General features: G+C 43.9%; 2 protein-coding genes across 5 annotated transcripts in view; one reads left to right on the top strand and one right to left on the bottom strand.

Annotated features, from left to right (window-relative positions):
- Positions 1 to 21,534, bottom strand: part of abhd6a (abhydrolase domain containing 6, acylglycerol lipase a) — an 81,310-nt gene that overhangs the window by 26,257 nt on the left and 33,519 nt on the right. For all 4 annotated transcript variants that reach the window (XM_078209553.1, XM_078209554.1, XM_078209556.1 and 1 more), the window contains exons 2-3: positions 9,733 to 9,867; positions 5,439 to 5,595 (exon numbers count right to left, since the gene is read on the bottom strand). In XM_078209553.1, the coding sequence (XP_078065679.1) occupies positions 5,439 to 5,595; positions 9,733 to 9,867 (292 nt within the window). The remainder of the gene's footprint in view (positions 1 to 5,438; positions 5,596 to 9,732; positions 9,868 to 21,534) is intronic.
- Positions 11,550 to 21,534, top strand: part of LOC144491572 (deoxyribonuclease gamma-like) — a 91,747-nt gene continuing 81,762 nt past the window's right edge. The window contains exon 1 of the mRNA XM_078209559.1: positions 11,550 to 11,557. The gene's annotated coding sequence lies outside the window, so the exon portion shown is untranslated. The remainder of the gene's footprint in view (positions 11,558 to 21,534) is intronic.

Raw genomic sequence — 21,534 nt, forward strand, 5'->3', positions numbered from 1 at the left:
GTGCTGCCGGAAAACGAATCAAGTATCGGGGAAATGGTGACAATTGACGTACACAGTTGAAATTTGCATATTAGAAGGTAACTGCAGGGCATTGATATTACAACAAGGTAGACAGGATATGTGCAATAGGACGATTAAAGATATAAGCACTCAAGGCAATGGAGTAGCCATAAAATCAGAACTTTAACAAGTTTAAAGTAACAAGATGATCACCTAATCGAAATCTTGCATTGTAACGCGAAAAAGTATAAGAATGTGTAGCTCGGAAGCAAGCTGGAATTACAGCTCCGAGTGCTGCTCTCCTTCATGCATGCTGAATAAAGCTGTTTTGGTTGAAGCTCTATATGGTCTTGTTCAATTCCTCCAACAATTGAGCAGACAGGAAACCACTCACTTACCTGGATATGATTTTCCGGGCCAAACCTCCAATCCACAATGCAGAGGAACTCCCTTTGCGCAGGAATTCATGGAGAAAGCAGTGAAGAGAATCAGCCCAGAAACCCCCCCCCTCCCCCCCACTTTTTTTTTTACAGGACTGGCTGCTGTATTCTGGTAGGTGTTTAAGGGTCTCAAAGCTTTGCAGTGAGTTAGTGAATGAGTGCATGTGTGATTGGGTGAGTGTGGAAGTAGGTATAGTGGCAGGTGGGCAGGGTGGTGGGTGGGTAGGATGGCAGATGGATAGGGTGGTGGGTGAGTAAGGTGGCAGGTGCGTAGACTGACAGATGGGTGGGGTGGCAGGTGGGTAGGGTGGTGGATGAGTAGGGTGGCTTGTGCAATTTCGTACCACATTTCAAGAATACTTTCCGCTGCGTGATCTTGCACAGGCAGGAGAAGAAGGGACAATGACATTGTATTGAGGAACAAAGAGAAAAGTGATGGAAGGGGTCTTCAATAGCACGATCAAAGGGCACTTAATCAGCAATAACCTGCTCGCTGGCACCCACTTTGGGTTCCACCAGGGCCCTCAGCTCCTGACTTCATTCCAGCCTTAGTCCAAACATAGACAAAAGAGCTGAACTCCAGAGGCGAGGTGAGAGTGACTGCCCCTGACATCACGGCAGTATTTGATTGAGTATGGTATCAAGGAGCCCTGGCAAAACTGGAGTCAATGGAATCAGGGGGAAACTATCCGCTGGTTGGAGCTATATCCAGCACAAAGGAAGACGTTGTGTTTGTTGGAGGTCAATAATCTCAGCTTCAGGACATCACTGCAGGAGTTCCTCAGGGTAGTGTCCTAGGCCCAACCATCTTCAGCTGCTTCATCAATGACCTTCCTTCCATCATAAGGTCAGAAGGGGGGTGTTCGCTGATGATTGTACAATGTTCAGCACCATTCGCAACTCCTCAGATATGGAAGCAGTCTGTGCCATTATAGATAGATAAATGTTTGAACAGTAAAGGAATTAAGGGTTATGGTGAGCGGGTGGGTAAGTGGAGCTGAGTCCACGAAAAGATCAGCCATGATCTTATTGAATGGCGGAGTAGGCTCGAGGGGCCAGATGGCCTACTCCTGCTACTAGTTCTTATGTTCTTATTATGCAGCAAGACCTGGACAACATTCAGGCTTGAGCAAGTGGCAAGTAACATTCTCACCACACAAGTGCCAGACAATGACCACCTCAAGTGGGAAAGATCTCCCCCTTGACATTCAATGGCATCACCATCACTGAATCTAGCACTACCAACATCCTGGGAGTTACCACTGACCAGGAACTGCACAAGCATATCAATATTGTGGCTGCAAGAGCAAGTCAGAGGCTAGGAGTCTTGTAACTCACCTCCTGACTTTCCCAAAGCCTGTCCACCATCTATAAGGCACATATCAGGAATGTGATGCAATATATTCCACTTGCTTGGATAAGTGCAGCTCCAACAAGACTTAAGAAGCTCAATACCATCTAGGACAAAGCAACCCACTTGACAGGCACCCTATCCACTATTTTCAAAACATCCACTCCCTCCACCACCGATGCTCAGTGGCAGCATTGTGTACCATCTACAGGTTGCACTGCTACTGTGCATCAGGTTGCACTACAGAAATTCACCAAGGCTCCTTTGACACCACCTTCCAAGCCCACAACCTCGACCATCTAGAAGGGAAAGGGCAACAGATGCATCAGAACATCACCACCTGCAATTCTAGTCCGAGCCACACATTATCTTGACTTTCCATTCCTTCACTATCGTTGCGTCAAAATCCTGGGACTCCCTCCTTACCAGCACTGTGGGTGTACCTACAGCATGTGGACTGCAGCGGTTCAAGAAGGCAGCTCACAATCATCTTAAGAAGCACAATAAGGGATGGGCAATAAAAACGCTGGCCTAGCCAGGGACACCCATGTCCTGTTAAAAGAATTAGTGAAAGTGGCTGGCAAATTTGAGAGCTGCTTTATTTTCCTTTATTCTATGGTAATCACACACAAAAGGTTGCACATGGGGAACGATAAATCTGCATCTGAGAAGGTGGAGATTTATCTTTTTGTTGCAGAGTGTGGCAGAGTTTTCTCTGCCGTATTGGTAGGAACATGGTGCAAACAACTTCTATGCACGGGCCCCACGATGCCAACAGGTTAAAGATCAAGGCACCAGTCTTAAAGGCTGCCCCAGTGCACAAAGTGTAAAGAGGAAGCCAAGCCACCCCCTCCCCCAGGCACTGCATGGGCACTGCCCCCAGCACCACTCCTTGGCACTTCCCCCAACACTGCTCTTCTGGGAGGTCTGCCCACCAGGTGTACGCTGTGGGAGGCTAGTCATAATTCATGCTGGTGTGAAAAGATGATCTAACGGGGGATGTTGGGGGTGATCAGGTATAGAGACCTAACAATGAGATTCAAATTTCTTATTATAGTGTTCCTGATATTGAACGTCAGGATTCCCGGAAGGACGGCAGAGGGGTGGCAACGATTGTCTTAACCCTTCATGATTTTGAATATCTCTATCAAATCCCCTCTCAATCTTCTCTACTCTAAGGAGAACAAAGATAGCTTTGACATACCCACGTAATTGAAGTTCCTCATCCGTGAACCCTATTCTTGTGAATCCTTTTGTGAATCTTGCCTACACACCCTTCCTTAAAGCATGATGCCTGATCCTGACATTGACACAGGACTGCGATATAGTACATAAACTCTTTCATGGAACATGTAACAGTCCAGTACATTATAATTTCCACAGAGTAAAGCCTTTATTTATGTGCAAATTAATTTGGTGATTAGTTTTAATTTGAACAATGTGGTGTGATAGCTTAATATTTACACCCTTTTGATGTGGTGGTCACCCCAAGTAATTCTTGATGTGTAATACCATATATAAGCCTGAAATACTTATCATCTTTGCACATTCATCTATCAGATGGGTTGAACTTAACAATGCACCATCAAAACATAATGTGACGCTAATTCTTATGGTTGCAAAGCATGGAAAAAAATTCAGACTTGCTATAGTAAGCACATAGTTAAGAAGATCAAACCTAAAAGCTCTCTTAAGCTGCTTTTGCATTTATGCTAGTGGAGTACTTGCACTGCTGGTTCCTGTAGCACTGGTCTTGTGTAGCTAACAGTAATACCCAACCTCCTTAACCCACCAGCCCATGTAAACCTGCCAAATCCACAAATCCACAGGCTTGGTATCGTAGGACACTTAACTTTTCAGGAATCTGCATTGCAAGCATCCCTTTGATATCAATAAAAAACAGCTTCATTTGTATTTGTGGCTCTGGGCAGGTGTCAGGATTGTAGACGGTGCTCTTAAAACCTCAGGTGGATCTCAATGTGTTGGGGATTGGGCAAATCTGACAAATGATGTTTGTTGTGATGGACCTCTTCCAGCTAATCAAGGGGGACCCAGGGACAGGTTACAATTGTTTATTCATGTTTCAAGCCTGGAGGGAACTACCCCAGAGAAACCTCTGGAGCCGCACACTTCTCTAACACAGCTCTCAGCTCTCACAGGGACAGCATTATAATACAGCTCTCTCCTCTAAGTCACAGATACAGATTGCTTATGCAGTTGGTCAGTACACAGAACATTGTTGAATTTCCAATCTTGTATTAAACCTTACACCCAAAAGCCTGACTGTTATCTGCTAGCTAAAGACTGTCTGTTCGTCTAACAAGTAAACAACCTTGCTGGTGAGTTCTGTTGATCTTAGTACCTAGAGGTAGAGCATTTGACTAACATGCGCTCTTTACACTAATGCAGGGGGTATTAGATCTATCCGCCTTTTACTAAATGTATTCATTCACCCATTCAATTTGGAAAAGTGCAGCTTTATGCAAATTGACAGGGCAAATGTTCAACATACATACACCCTTCAGGGTAAAGCATTAAAGAAGGTGGAGAAAGGTGGAGAAGGGGTGGCACGGTGGCACGATGGTTAGCACTACTGCCTTACAGCATCAGGGACCCAGGTTTGGTTCCAGCCTTGAGTGATGGTCTGTGTAGAGTTTGCATGTTCCCCCTGTGTCTGCATAGGTTCCCTAAGGGCGCTCCAGTTTCCTCCCACAGTCCAAAGATGTGCAGGTTAGGTGGATCGGCCATGCTAAATTGCCCCTTAGTGTCCCAAAATGTGTATCAGGTTGATTAGTGGGGTAAATATGTGGAGTTACGAGGATTGGGCCTGGGTGGGATGCTCTGCAGGAGAGTCACCGCAGACTTGATGGGCCGAATGACTTCCTTCTGCGCTGTAGGGATTCTATGAGAGAAAGAGATATAGGCATTCTCGTGCATATATTTCTCAAACTTCATGAGGCAATAGCTAAGGCGTTGAATGCATTCATAGAACAATTGATTCTAAGACAAGGCATACTATTTTGAACTTGTACAAAATCTTGGTCAGGCCTCAGTTGTGATATTGAGGCTTTGGGAGAAGTGTAAATGAGGCCACGTGCCAAAATCCCAGCTTAAAGCATTGAAGTTATCAAGAGTGGGATTCTATACTACAGAGAAAGGTAACTATAGGGATGATCTGATTGAGGGTTAAATTGGAATACGTTGAGCTCCAGTTGTTCAAACTAACTAACTTAGGGAGGACCAGGAGTCACCATTTTCAGTTGCAAAAGCTTAGATCTATGTTAGTTAGTTAGAGGTAGGTAGTACAGGGAATTCTGTGATCTCTGGAATAATTTCAATCAAGCTAGATGGATTGGAGAGGAACTCCCTGGAACATTTGTCCCCAAATTGGCTTGGATTTTTAATAATGTATTGCCTCTCGCATGCCACATGGCTTTTGGGTGGGGTGGAGACCATCTTTATTGTGATGCGCAAGGTATTGATGGATTGGAGGGGTTTTTGACAAAATGAGGATAAAATGAAATGAGGAAAGGCGCTGCATATATAAACACAGCGGTCTCTAGTATTAATTAAAAAGTCTTTTCATAATCTTTTAGATATCGTGTAAAATTGAAAGAAAGGAATTTATGGTTGGAGCAGGAACTAACCTTCACCACAGACAGCCACATGTCCTTGTGAGCTGAAAATCCATGTAACATCAAAATGGAAGGTTTACTACCAGGTTTCCCACGGCATGAATAGCAGAATCGATAGTTGCCATAGTCAGCATTTTTAATTTGCATGCCTAATGTTGTTCGCCAGTACCTGTGCAAAAAAACACAACAGAACAGTATACCTACAAGTCTAGTACACACAACTAACCTGACAGCTTTTCTGTTACTTTTTGCAAGTTTCTCAATATGATCTTGCTACAAATGACGAAAGAGGGTAAGTCTTCTTGGGATTTGTTTCATTAACCACAAGGCTTCACGTAAGAAACTACTTCCTCCAGCTAGCTGGAAATTGTGACAATTGCTCTGTGGTCTAAAGATGTTTGATTTATAGGAATACTCATGGAGGAAGAAATATTCTCATGTGCAACATTATCACACTGCAATGATAGTCATATTGAACCAGAACATTTATCGAGCAGGGTCTAACGAAGAAGTTCCCCTTCACAACCAACATTTCGGGTTGAGATTACCTTTCATCAGGATGAAAGATCATCTTGACCTGAGGTATTGGCCAAAATTTTCTGGTCATTTCCCAGTGGCAAGAGGTTGCAAACAATGGGAAAACCTGTGGACAGCGGTGGGACAGGAAGATCCTTTCACTGGCCAGTGGCAGGTTGCCTCTGCTACTGCCAAACAGGCCGCAAGGAGGGGAGCAGAAAATCCCACCCATTCACTCTGTTTCTCCCTACAGATGCTGCCTGACCTGCTGAGTATTCCCAGTTAATTTTTGGTTTTTATTTCACATTTCCAACATCCAGGATATTTTGTTTTTTGTATTTTGATTTATGGTCAGTGGGTGGAAATAAAACCACATCCATTTTCCGCGTAACAACATCAATCATTCTTCATTTCAAAGGTGAAAGTAGATCGCTAAGGAAAGCTGACTGCCAGTATCCAGAACACAAAATGCAATGACAAGAGTGAATGAAAAAGTTTAAAATCAAGATGACTTTTAGCAGGCTGGTGACCAGCCTTTGCTTCACTTGTTTAAATATTAGTTGCTGAAACGTTCTTTGTTGTCTTCTGGTTTGCCATTCTTCATTACTGGACATACCGTAGGACCAATTCACTCATCCTGCACTCTCAGCACAGGCCCATGCTTTACTGAGCAAGATAGTTGGAGATGGGGTTCGAACCTGCGCTCCCTTTGAGTGCACCTTCCCACTCGGAGAGCAGGATCACTGACTGAGCAAAGTAACCTAACCGCCTGCTGTACACATACTAAATTCAGCATGATTTTATTCCCGGTGCTCAGTCTCGTCCAGCGGGAGTGCAAATCAGAGAAGTCAGCATGCCCAAAATGCAACACTTCCAATTTTCTGGTTCGGTAGCCCAACATTACGGTTTAAAAAAATACAACTGAAATGTCAGCAGTTTGCTAACCATAATAAGAAAGAACAAACAGCAAAGGAATGGGCCCTACAGCCCACAAAGCCCGCGCCAATTCCTAATCCTTATTTAGACCCACTACTTATTATTGCCCATACACAGTTACTATCACTCTGTTCACCTCCCATACATGTGTCTATCAAGATATGCCTCAAAGGTTGCTAATGTGCCTGTTTCCACCACCACTACTGGAAGTGCGTTCCAGGCACCCACCACCCTCTGTATGAAAAACTTTTCCCGCACATCACCCCTAAACCTTTCCCCTCTCATCTTGAACCTGTGCCCTCTTGTAGTTGACCTTTCCACCTTGGGAAAAAGCCTCTGACTATCTACTCTATCTATGCCTCTCATACTTTTGTCGATCTTTATCAGGTTGCCCCTCAGTCTCCATCTTTCCAATGAAAACAATCCGAGTTTCTCCAACCTCTCCTCATACCTAAACCCCTCCAGACCAGGCAGCATCCTGGTAAACTTCTTTGCACTCTCTCCAAAGTTTCCACATCCTTCTGGTAGTGTGGCGACTAGAACTGCATGCAATATTCCAAATGTGACCTAACCAAAGTTCTATACAGCTGTAACATAACTTGTCAACTTCTATACTCGCTGTCCCAGCTGATGAAGGCAAGCATGCTGTATGCCTTCCTGACTACTTTATCCACCTGTGTTGCCACTTAATACTTGCAGTATAACTAAAATAAATCCTCAATAAATTGTTCCAAATAACAGATAAGACCATAAGACACAGGAGCAGAACTAGGCCGATCAGCCCATCGAGTCTGCTCCGCCATTCAATCATGGCTGATATTTTTCTCATCCCCTTTCTCCTGCCTTTCCCCCATAACTCCTGATCCCCTTATTAATCAAGATAGAGTTTTAAATGCTATTTCTATTCACTCAGTCTTCACTATCCCCAATATCTCCTCTTCCATTTTATTTCTAACTATTCAGTCTCTTCTACAGCTTTTAATTTTTTTTAAAGGTTCAAACCATTTTATCTGTTCTCCTTTCTTTCCATAATCCTGCCTTTTGAGAATGGGGCCCGTATTGAAAAAAACTAGTCTTTGCTTGGCTGAAAATCGCCTGTAAGTAACTGTCAATTGAAAATTGAGATGCCTATTGGTGTGACCACACCAACCTTTAATGCCTTTTAACTGTATGATGCATGTGGCTGTTCTCTTTCTCCCCTCCCGTATTATATAGGAAGACATTGACTTTCTGCTGGATACTTTCTGATGCTTCGCTCAAATAGTTATAATGTGCGAGGTATGAGAGAGTGAGCTCCAATAAGAATTCAATCTCATATGAACTAGGGGTGGGGGAGAAAAACAGCCAAGATTTATCCTGTCCTCTCTCTGTGTCAGAATCATAGAATCTCTACAGTGCAGAAAGAGGCCATTCGGCCCAATTAGTCTGCGTTGACTCTCCAACAGAGCATCTTACTCAAGCCCTATCCCAGTAACCCCACATATTTATCCCATTCGTCCCCCTGGGACACTAAGTGCAATTTAGCGTGGTCAATCCACCTAACCCACACATCTTTGGACTGTGGGAGGAAACTGGAGCACCCGGAGGAAACCCATGCAGACACGGGGAGAATGTGCAAACTCCACAAAGACAGTCACCCAAGGCCAGAATCGAACCCGGATCCCGGGTACTGGGAGGCAGCAATGCTAACCACTGTGCCACCGTGCCGCCCCAAGTTCATAAAATGCACACTTTCAACAAGAGCTGTGACACAATCAAGAGCAGGAAACGTCCCTAATTTCCTCTTCCTTATTCAAGTAGGTAACATCCTTGCTCATTGACCTGAGATCACCAAACTCAGCACAGGCCAGAGACTGAAGCCAGGACCCTTCAAGTCTGATGTAGCATCCCCCCCCTCATCCCCAAATCCCAATCCACCATTCACTATTACATAACCGAAGAAAAGTATGCCTTTGCCAGAGTGGACTGTACATGACTCCTTAAAAGGTGAGTACACCACCAACTCTGACCAACACTCCTTAATACATTTACAGATTTTGAATCGCCGGGTGTGCTGAAGTATCTAGCCGCTCCTCACTATTTCCCCCTGTTGATTTAGCCAAGTTCAGGATGTTGCTGTGAGCAGAATTACTGCTGTAAAAATTCATATCCTGCAACTTGGGATGCCCTAACACAAGGGTTCAAAACATCAACTGGATCCTGGGTCAAACTGGGATAGGTCACCCCACAGAGGTTCACGTATTAGCCTCTCCACTGAATTCCCAACCCCCCCTTCTCTCCCCTTCAAGTGTAACAAAACTCCAATGGACTGGTGACAAACTGGCCAGTTATACATCCTGTCCTAGTCTTAAATGTGGGTCTCCTGCACAGCCTCACAGGGTTGGGCATATGAGCAGAACAAAGACTCCCTAAATCTGGAGGACTGCACTTTAGTTGGGACCTAGTGCACCAGCATAGGTCAGCTTGGTCTCATCAGGCATTGCTGGTTAGTAACGGCAGATGTTAAACCAATTAAGGATTGAGGCCAGAGTCAGAGCCTGGACCCTTGAAAATTGGGATGAGATGGGGGAAGCAGAGCTTTGTTTTACATCTTAAAGAGGCTCCATAAATTAGAAGGCCCTGGGGTAACCAGATTCCTCATCCACGGAAGAAAACTTGATTTCAACTAACCAGTTAATGTTGGCATTTCTAGGCTTTGAAGTGTAGAGATTCTACCAACCCTCTGGACTTCCAGGCCATTGGATATTTTACAGTAATGATAACCAAATAGCTGTCTGCCTATTCTGTGTGAACGAATAAACATAAGTACATTCACAACATAATCATCACTAAAGCTGAACAAATGTACGCTTACCAGTAATAGAATCGGATGAGTGCTGCAGGGCACAGAAGAAATGAAGCTACAAAAGCTAGAATGGGTATGGCAAGTGTGCCTCCTGCTAGGACACACATGTTCATCAAATCCAAATCCATTTTCCCACTGTCACACCTGAAAGAGTGAAGAACAAAGGAAGAAAAGCAAGAGTGAAATATACAGAAAGAGATTCTGCTCAGGTTGTTTGCTCTGCGTCTACTTTGATGTTTATTTCATTATAAGCAGCCACCCGGGGAGGCAGTGGTGTAGTGGTATTGTTACTGGACTAGTAATCCTGAGACCCAGGGAAATGCTCCTGGGGACCTTGGTTCGAATCCTACCACAGCAGATAGTGGAATTTGAATTTAATGACAAAATCTGGAATTAAAAGTCTAATGATGACCGCGAAACAATTGTCGTAAAAACCCATCTGGTTCACTATTGTCCTTTATGGAAGGAAATCTGTTGTCCTTGTCTGGTCTGGTCTGGCCTACATGTGACACCAGATCCACATCAATGTGGTTGACTGGCTAATGCCCTCCGGGATGGGCAATAAATGCTGGCCCAGCCAGTGGCACCCACATCCCATGAACAAATTTTTAAAAAACATGTTGGGTGAAACCATGATCAGGCAGGGGACGTGCCTAGCCATTGCACTTGGGGTGTGCTGATGCCTGCAATCATGGTTTGCCTGTGCTAGGGTAGAGCAGCGCATCAGGGGTTGCCAATGAGGTTAAACCGCAGCTTTGCCTGATGCAATTTTTCAAAGCCATCTCGGCCTTTTGACTAAGATGAAGCTCAGATCAAGCCCAAGAGTAAATGCCTCAACCTGTCAACCTGGATCTTGTTTTGACCAAGCCCAAGATGGGATGTATATCTGGTCTTTCAGCTTGGATCTGGTTTGTCCCTCGTGTGAGGATTCTGATTGGACTTAATTGTCTTTTTTGATTAGGAATAAAGTACCAAAAAAAACTTGTCTCAGAACCAAGTGCAATATGGGTACAAAAACACAACTTTTGGAACTGGTTGTATCTACTCTTCTTAAAAATCGCCAATGGGGACACTTTATGGGGATCACCAATGGGGACACATGTGTGGCGGCACGGTGGCACAGTGGTTAGCACTGCAGCCTCACAGTGCCAGGGACCCGAGTTCGATTCCCAGCCTGGGTCACTGTCTGTGCGGAGTTTGCACGTTCTCCCTGTGTCTGTGTGGGTTTCCTCCGGGTGCTCCGGTTTCCTCCCACAGTCCAAAGATGTGCGGGTTAGGTGGATTGGCCATACTAAATTGCACCTTTGTGTCAGGGGGACTAGCTATAGTAAATGCATGAGGTTATGGGGATAGGGCCTGGGTGGGACTGTGGTTGGTGCAATCCAATCCTCCACCTTTTTAACCCCGATGGGCCGAATGGCCTCCTTCTGCACTGTAGGGATTCTATGATTCTATGAAATGTGGAACAAATCAACACTTCTTGTACAACAGTTTGCGATAGCTATTAACAGCAGGATGATAATATCCAGCTTAGGTTTAATGTCACATACTATTCATCGTGCTGATAATTTCACCCTTGTTAGTAACCAAGTAACTAGCACACTGTGCAAAAGGTGGGCTCAGAGTGATAATTCTATCCAACAACCCAAACACTTTTTAAGAATACCAAACCCATTTAAGGATTTTTCACAGCTTAAGCATTCTTACCCTTTAGGAAACCAAACAGAAATGTACATGGAAGCTTGTCGTTATTTTATTGATACATTTGGCCTCACAAGGGCTCAGTTGAAAATAATGTACAAGGAGAAGTTAATTTAAGAGGATGTACTCGGAGGTACTTACCTGAGAGCAGTCCCAGCCAGTTTAGTAAAGTCAAACACATACATTAAACATCTTGCAAAATGCAGTCTGTTACAGGATTCCTCAGTGGAGTCCTGCGGTCAACCTTTCACCATTGAAACACTTGTGCAGCAATCCTGGGGCCATCTAACCCAAGGAAATATCCTGCGAACCCCAGGTCCACTCATCACCAGTTCTACTCCAGCACTTTATCGTGGATTGTTTTTAAATATAGATGCTTAAAGAGAAAACAAACTGTACACAACTGCTGTAGTGCTGCATCTTTAACAGGACAGTGTTTTGTTCTAGAACCTTCTGAATTTGAAACATTATCATAATTATTACATCACAATTAAGGAAGCTTTAACAACTGCCCAGAACCTTAGAAACACAGCTTGTGGTAGGAGTGATAAGTCACTGTGAGTATTTGCCAGGTTGGATAGGACCACCACACCTTTTGAGATTGTTAGGGACCAGTTCAGAAACTCCAAAGTATATTATGAAGTTAGCCTAGACCCCAACTATTTCTGATTTTGGCATTAGTGTGAGCACAAGGTGTTCTACTCCAGGTGTGACTGTATTGACCCATTAGGAAGCTTTTAATAAAACAAACTTTATTTAACAACACAGTTAAAGTATAACAAAAATAATGAGCATAACTTTTACCAATTGAAATACTTAAACATGACAAGATATAATTCTTAACTGCCAGCTATTTCCACTAGTTCCAATTTAAGCAATATCCCCATAGACATAAATTCCTCTTCAGAATCAGTTAGCAAGACACACAGGCTGTCGTGAATTCCCAATCCTCCACCTTTTTAACCCCCCCTGGATAGAGATACAGAGAGACATCCATCTTCTGATAGCAACCTCCAAAGGAAAACCTGTCTTCACACAGCAGAACTCCAATGGGAGAGAGGGAGAGAAAACACATTTTGCAGACCTCTGGAGAGAGATACCTGTGTTCTAGCAGGTCCCCAACTTCCAGAAAAAGAGAGATAAAAAAGAGCTACTGCTTTTTTCCAAATTCAAACTACAACTGCCTGCTTTTTTTCCTCTCTGTGAGCCTAGCTCCACCCACTCATGATTCTCTTCTTGTCAATCAACCTAATCAAATTCTACTCAGAAACTCCAGAGAGCAACTCTAAGGATAGTAAAAATGCAATAGCACAGATTATAATAAACACTCTAATAATTAGGAGCAATCATCCTTCTGCGTGCTCAGCATGTGGGCTACCGGTTGTAGACAATTGGCACCGTAATCAGAGCTGAAGTATAAAACAACCTCTTCAGAAGAAACATGACGCAAATACATTTCTTAAAGGCACAGTATCGTCACGAGATATATTCATAGTTTATGAAAACTGACTGGCCTTTCAATTCTATCTGTAAGTTTACAGAATGTCCTTTCCCAGTGCTTGATGTGATATTCTTTGCACAAAGTATATTTTTCTCTGTTTGCAAAACTATTGTGCTGAATTCTGACTGACTACCAAGAATAAGTTGATTTGAAAAAAACATTACCTTTATATACAGAGCAAAATATCCCTCAAAATCATTTCTGTTACCAGACATACAAGCAACAAAGAACAGGTGACTAGAACTCAAGTGCGATCTAATACCAGGTGCAGACAAATCAGCATGGGAATTTACCTACTTTCTGCTGTTCATTGACTTGTTATAAATTGGGTTATAAAATCAGGAAATGTGATTTTCCGTCACATGCATTTCATGAAATGAATGTCAGACTGGTGAAGAAGTATTTTTATTCTGCAATTGTGAGCCTCCAGACCTTTCACACTTCTTCAAAAAAGTAAAAAATTGCATTTTTATAGTGCCTTCCGGAACCTCAGAATGTCCCAAAGCTATTCATGGCCATCGAAAGTGTAGTTAGTCAATGTTGTAAATGGAAATGTAGGAAATGTGGCAATGGAACACAACAATGTTCTACAAACAGCAATGTAATAATGACCAAATAGTGTGTTAGCTGAGTGATAAATATTGGGATAACTTTGATGTAATGTCTAGGAACGTTTTATGCCCACCCAAAAGGGCAGCCAAGGAAAGTGGAGTTGAAACCACAACCTGGTCAGCCATAATCTTATCGCACGGCAGAACATACTCAAAGGGCTGAATGGCCTACTCCTGCTCCTCAGTCTTACATTCCTATCTCATCCAAACTATCTGGAAGTGTGGAACTCTCTCAGTACTGCGCTGAAGTATTAGCCTGGATTATGCACATAAGTCTCCTGAGTGGGACTTTTTAACCCATAACCTTCTAATTCAAAAGTGACGGTTACACTTCTGGGTTACTGCAAAGCAGTTTTGTGTGATCGGCAATAGTAAAGCACCCATGTACCTTGGAGTTAAGATAATGATCTGACTCGGAGCCTCTAAGCACCTCCCTTGTCACCCTGAAAGCAAAAGGAGTGGTTTCATATGAGTCGGCTTTCGAATGGGAGACGCTTGATGCAAAGGCAGGCTTTTAAAAATGTTTACATGATCCATGGAACCCTCCAGAACTCTTAAATTTATATGTGACACACTCTAACATTACAAAACAAGCATTGCTCTGACCTGCTCTTTTAACATTAAAAATCAATCTCCCAGAGAGCTGCACATGTCGAAACACAAAAGAGGCAAAGGTCCTGCCAGTGTCATTGGCCTTCATGTGAATTGCTGCCAGCAATCGAATCTGCTGGCAAACCACGGCGATAAAACTGGTATTTGCAGCAAAACTGCAACTTCAGTTCATTTTTGCAAAGACTCCTCATCACTACCAACTATTAACCACCTCATCACAGATGTAGACCATGGGGCGGAATTTTACTGCTTTACCCCGTCCATCAATGGGCGGAGCAAGCCGGTAAAATCATGCGAGAGCCGAGAAATCAGGATCAGGCCCGATTTCTCGGCTCCCGTGATCTGACGATCTCGTCGGAAATGGGCGAGAAACTGAATAAATTATTCAAATATATTTCAATACTAATTTAAATGGCATTAGCGAGCCCGGCGCTGGATCGTCCGGGTTTGCTTGCCTTTATGGCCTCGCCGGGAGAGGTTCTCTCCGGCGAAGAAAACACCTGCTCCCTATGAACAGCTCGTGTTGGCCTCACTGGTAGAACCAGAGGCCATTAAGGCCCCCTGGGGGAGGCTGAGGGCAAGGGGGGTTCCCCTTGGGCAGTGCCAGCCTGGCACCGCCAGCTTGGCACCTTGGCACTGCCAGCCTGCCACCTTGGTAACACCCACCAGGCATCTTTGGGCAGTGCCAGGGTGCAGGGCCTATGGAGGCGGGGCCTATGTGTGTGGGGCATGAAGAGGCAGCCAGATCGGGGATGGAGGGGGGGGCCTGCCACCATTCTGCAGGGGATCGGTAGGGGGGTGGGGGGGGAGGGCCCACTGCCACTCTGCAGCACCAATCTGTAGGATGAGGGAGGGAGGCCTGCTGCCACGCTGCATCAGAACGGTGGGGGGAGGGGGCATGATGAGCCTGGCCGGTGGGGGGTGGCGGGGGGGGGGGGGGGGGGCAGCAGCCGGGACTACATTTCCAGCAGTCTGGGGCTTGCGATCAACTTTGGGCCCCTGCAATTTCAGGGGTGGGGGCTGTGTCCAGGCTGGCTACATCAGCAAAGGCCTGACAGATCTCTCTCTCTCTGTCATATCTCTGCTGTTGCTATTGTACATGTGTAGAATCAGAGGTCTGCACATGTGCAATTGCTCCCTCTGATGTTGCTATTGCGCATGTGCAGGCACAGAGGTTTGCACATGCGCAATAGCTTCCTCTGCAGGCTGGCTGGCGATTTAAGCCCCACCTACTTCCTGTAGCAGCTAGAAACAGTCTAGCCAAATTTTTCATGCATGACGTGCACAAGATTAGGCATTAAAACTGGCCCAAACGATACATCTGCAACTCTCCCATTTTCACGCTAGCTGGACACTTAGAATCATTCTCATAAAATTCCGTTCTATATTTTGTTTGCACAGCTATGAAATATTAGTCACAAAACTAACTAAACTCTGCTGTAAGTTGCAACAACCAGTAAAAAGTAAATAATTCCACTTCTAATTTATCCAGATTAGCAACACTAGAGATCAAACACATTGATAGTAAAATTCTGATGAGTCAAATCCCAGGAGATCTGTAAAGAGTTAACATCAGAAGCACGTGATGCCGATGTAATGACGATGTAGCATCACTTGATGGAGTATCAGGAGATCAGGAGGGAGGGAGAAGTTCTAACCTTGTGCACAGGTCCCAATGTCGATATAATAGCTGTAAATAATCAGATTGGCTGGCAGATCTCTGAGGTGGTTCTTCCTCTCAAGTGAGTGGGGGTCTCAAACAATGACGAGATGGAATACAGGAAAGAGATAGAGGATTTGGTGAACTGGTGCTACGACAATAATCTCTCCCTCAATGTCAACAAAACGAAGGAGACAGTCATTGACTTCAGGAAGCGTAGTGGAGGACATGTCCCTGTCTACATCAATGGGGACAAAGTAGAAATGGTCGAGAGCTTCAAGTTTTTAGGTGTCCAGATCACCAGCAACCTGTCCTAGTCCCTCCATGCTAACACTATAGTTAAGAAAGCCCACCAACTTTCTCAGAAGACTAAGGAAATTTGGTATGTCAGCTACGACTTCCACCAACTCTTACAGATGCACCATAGAAAGCATTCTTTCTGGTTGTATCACAGCTTGGTGTGGCTCCTGCTCTGCCCAAGACCGCAAGAAACTACAAAAGGTTGTGAATGTAGCCCAATCCATCACGCAAACCAGCCTCCCATCCATTGGCTCTGTCTACACTTCCTGCTGCCTTGGAAAAGCAGCCAACATAATTAAGGACCCCACACACCCTGGACATACTCTCTTCCACCTTCTTCCGTCGGGAAAAAGTTACAAAAGTCTGAGAACATGTACCAACCGACTTAAGAACAACTTCTTCCCTGCTGCCATTAGACATTTGAATGGACCTACCTCGCATTAAGTTGATCTTTCTCGACACCCTAGCTATGACTGTAACAATACATTCTGTATTCTCTCCTTTCCTTCTCTATGTACAGTATGCCTTGTCTGTATAGCAAGAAACAATACTTTTCACTGTATACTAATACATGTGAGAATAATAAATCAAATCAAGTCAAATCCCATCTCCAGACAATTAATATTCCATGGAGAATGCAGAAGCAGCCAACATTGCTGCCAATCTTTCTGGTGGCAGGGGTAGGAAACTCCGCTATCTGATAAATGCTGAACCATGGACCGACTCTCGAGCAATCCCTGTTAAGCACCTCTTTCTGCTCTGCCTTTAAGAACCCTCTTAAAATTTATCTTTAAGACCAAGTTTTCAGTCACCTTTCTCAATTCTCCCACTTATCGTTATCCAATGTTTAATTTTCTTCTGGAAGGAACCCTGGGGTATGTTTTTATACGTTAAAGGCACAATATAAATGCAAGTTATTCTCCTGACAAAAGAAAATTCTACATAATTTGGTCCATTATGAATGACACCAGTCCCTGGATAGTAAACTGTAATTATGCAAATGGATAGCAATACATTTATCATTAAAAAAAATAAGGCTCCCGAGCCTCTGTTTATACTTGTTAAATGGCTTATGAGCTGCTAGATAAGTGTTAAAAGGATTATTAACACAGCTTCACTGTAATTGGGATCATATCCTCAGTCTGTTCACTGCATGATTCTAACTGTGGATCATAAATTTTGATGAAAAATGTACATTATTTCCATTTTCCTTCAACTGAGGAATATATAGTCCTTGGGACCTTGAATAACGGAAAGTGAGCAATAAAATTTAAACAATGGATGTTGGAAGGCTGAATAAACATTCTGGAGATTTGCACGGTTAACCTCTACAGGACTGAGAAGACTTTGGAGATCTTTCCCCCAGGAGACGGAATATATTGGGCAGAATCCATGAAGCCAAATTGTACACACAACAGCCTTTTTGACATTCCAGACTTTATGTACTAAACAATGTCACCAATTTTGTTGTTTTGTTTCCTCCTCCTGAAAAGGTAGGGACATTGTCGACAGTTACTTCTTATTCAATGGTCCATTTTATAGGAGTAAGCTCTGAAAGTGAGTGTTAACATCTATTTAAATGGAGAGCCATCACATCAACTACCATCCTTTCCTCTCCCGAGGTGTAAATATTTATTCCTACTACTGGGTTACGATAGTGACCAGGCACACAAGCACAGACTGATAATTCCCTTTCCTAACTTTTTCCTTAAATTTCCAGACCAAGATTGCTGGGGTTAATTGCTTTGCTCCCAATTCCATCCTGGATGAGATCAGCCTGGGAACTTCACCTCAGAGCCATTAGGAACGCCACCCTCCCACCACCCACCCACATCTCCCCCCCCACTCACCCACACCTCCCCCCACCATGCCACCCCCCCCCCCCCCCCCACCACCACCACCCACCTTCCAAATCACATTTTTTAAGCAATGGAACAGGGGCAACCAAATAGATAATCTGCTCCAAACCTACTTTGCTTAATATCTGAAGAAATATATTTAAAAGCCTCACACAAACCTGACTTTCAATTTTAGATTGTACTTTAATCTTATTAGTAACATATTTCACAAATTCCACAATAACACCCTGTAAGAAATCATCAACATGCTTCATGAAGATCCCTGTAAGTGTTCCTTTATGCTGATAAAACATCCAGGTATTTAAGTACAACCTGTTTTTAGTCAAAAATAATTTAGCAAATGAGCCACACCCAGGAAGCAAGATTCAGGCTATAGATGTATTTATTTAGTTTCCATAGCTGCCTTTTGGTTTCCTGCATTGCTTCTTTGGGTGGTTTCAGAAACATTTCTCTCTGGTAAGTATCAAGCAGCTAAAATGCAACTTTTACGTCGAGGACTATTTTTTTCAGCTGTGGGAAAATCCACGATGACATTAGTGTGCAAGCCTTTCCCCTCCCCCACCTTCATGAGTCTCTTTGCAACCCATCCCTCTTGTGCCACAATAACACAACACCCCCTGACCCCTAATCTAGGGTTTGCATGCATCCCCTCCAATTATTGAAGTTTGATTCCTTTCCACTCTCTTCTGTGCCTGCGCTCTAGTCTTCCATGGTGGGACCAACAAGTCCAGAGAGTCCTAGACGTCAAGGGATATGCAGTATTGGATAAGGAAACAAAGGGAGGCTTATGACAGATTCAGGATGCTCAAAACAGTGGATATCCTAGAGGTGTATAGGATGGATGTGCAGAGGGCTATTTAAAAATAAATTAGGAACGCGTAGAGAGGGCATGAAAAACCACTGGTGGGCAAAATAAAGCAAAATCCCATGGTGTTTTATAGAATATTAAAGGCAATTGGGTAACCAGGGAAAGAGTAGGGCCCATTCGGGACCAAAGTGACAACCTCTGTGTGGAGCTGAAAGGCGTAAGTGAAGTATTTAATGAGCATTTTGCATGTGTTCACTATGGAGAAGGACAATGTATGTACAGAAAGCAGGAGGTGGAACTGTGATATAACTGAACGGATTAGCATTGAGAGGGAGGAGGTGTTAGCGGTTTTAGCAGACTTAAAATGCATAAATCCCCAGGCCCAGATGAGGTATGTCCTAGGCTGCTCTGTAAGGCAAGGGAGGAGATTGCAGGGGCTCCACATCACCTCCACATCAGGGGAGGTGATGTGGAGATGCCGGCGTTGGGCTGGGGTAAGCACAGTAAGAAGTCTCACAACACCAGGTTAAAGTCCAACAGGTTTATTTGGTAGCACAAGCTTTCGGAGTGTCGCTCCTTCTTAGACACACCTGAAGAAGGAGCGGCACTCCGAAAGCTTGTGCTACCAAATAAACCCTGTTGGACTTTAACCTGGTGTTGTGAAACGTCTTACTGCACAGGAGAGGTGCCAGAGGACTGGAGGATAGCTAATGTGGTACCATTATTCTAGAAGGGAAATAGGGCAAAACCAGGTAATTACAGGCCAGTCAGTCTAACGTCAGTGGTAGGGAAATTACTGGAAAAAATTCAGAGGGACAGAATTAATTTGAACTTGGAGAGGCAAGGATTAATCAAAGATAGTCAGCGTGGCTTTGTCAGGGGCAGATTATGTCTAACATATTTGATTTAGTTTTTCAAGGAGGTGACCGGGTGTGTAGATGAGGGCAATGCAGTTGATGTAATCTACATGGACTTCAGTAAGGCTTTTGACAAGTTCCACATGGGAGACTGATTAGGAAGGCAAGAGCCCATGGGATCCAGGGCAATTTGGCAAATTGGATCCAAAATTCGCTTAGTGGCGGAAGTAGAGGGTAATAGTCAAAGGTTGTTTTTGTGAATGAAGGTCTGTGTCCGGTGGTGTACCGCAGGGATAGGTGCCAGGTCCCTTGCTGTTTGTAGTGTACATTAATGATTTAGGTGTGAACGTGGAGGGTATGATCAGTAAATTTGCAGTTGACATGAACATTGGTGGTGTGGTAAACAGCAACGAGTTTACAGGTTGACATGGATGGGCTGGTCAGGTGGGCAGAACAGTGGCAAATGGAATTTTATCCTGAAAAGTGTGAGATGATCCATTTCGGGAGGACTAACAAGAACACAATGAACGGTAGGATGCTAGGAAGTACAGATGACCAGAAGAACCTTGGGTTACATGTCCAAGGATCCCTGAAGGCAGCAGGACAGGTAGATGAGGTGGTTAAGAAGGCATATGGGATACTTTCCTTTAATAGCCGAGGCACAGATTACAAGAGCAGGGAGGTAGTGATGGAGCTGTGTAAAATGCTTGTTACGACACAGCTAGAGTACTGTGTGAAGTTCTGGTTGCCACACTATAGAAGTAATGTGATTGCACTAGGAAAGGTACAGAGGAGATTCACCAGGATGTTACCTGGGCCGGAGCATTTCAGCTCTGAAGAGAAGCTGGACTGGCTGGGCTTGTTTTCCTTAAAGCAGAGAAGGCTGAAGGGGGATCTCATCGAGGTGTACAAAATTATAAGGGATATAGAAAGAGGGGATAGGAAAAAAACTATTCCCCTTAATAGAGGGGTCAATAAGCATGGAGCATAGATTTCAGGTAAGAAGCAGGAGATTTAGAGGGAATTTAAGGAAAAATGTTTTCACTCGGAGGGTGGTGGAATCTGGAACTTAATGCATGATAGGTTGGTAGAGGCAGCAACTTCCACAACATTAAAGAAATATTTAGAAGAGCACTTGAAACGCCACAGCATAAAAAGCTACAAAGTGTGGAAAAATGGGATGAGAATAGGTAAGTGTTTGATGGCCAGCACAGACACAGTGAGCTGAAGGGCCTCTTTCTGTGCTGCATGACTCTATCACCCAGTCGCTCTTTAAAAATCCTAGCAACCAGCCTCAATTTAGTCTTAAAAGTCCCATCCACAAGGACTTTTTCAGTAAAAAGTGAGCTACATGACAAATCTGTTTGATCTTTACCTGGCATCTTAGAATAAGCTCCAACTATCTATCTCTCTTTGTTATACCTCTCTTAGTTACCCTCAAGTTTGTTGGAAGCCAAACCTCACAATCATGAGGATTTCTACTTCCAGCAACTTGTCTGTTTTGTGGTCTTTATTTCATTGTCTGACATATTCAAGCTGTGGATTCTACTTCACGTTTATGTCTGCCAGATTACCATATGCAAGATCTCCCTCTTGTGCTTTGAGAGGCTGCTTCTCTGTTACATGATCAATTACTGATGTAAGAATCATTTCAGAACTCACTCCTCATACTTGCACTGCCCTTTCTTACTTTCTACTCTTTCATCCCACTTTGCCAGTCCGTGGACTACTCCTCTTCTCATCATCCTGAACACAACCAATATTTCAACTTTCCAGGAGTCCTTCCTGCACATCCCACAGTCATCTCATCCCTCCATTCGCTGAACCTTCTAGAAAATATACCATCTAAGTATCCACTATGGACAACTTGATTTGGATGTGATAGCACTGTCCTGTATGCCA

The sequence above is a fragment of the Mustelus asterias genome, chromosome 3 (genome assembly GCF_964213995.1).
Source record: "Mustelus asterias chromosome 3, sMusAst1.hap1.1, whole genome shotgun sequence".
NCBI lineage: Eukaryota > Metazoa > Chordata > Chondrichthyes > Carcharhiniformes > Triakidae > Mustelus > Mustelus asterias.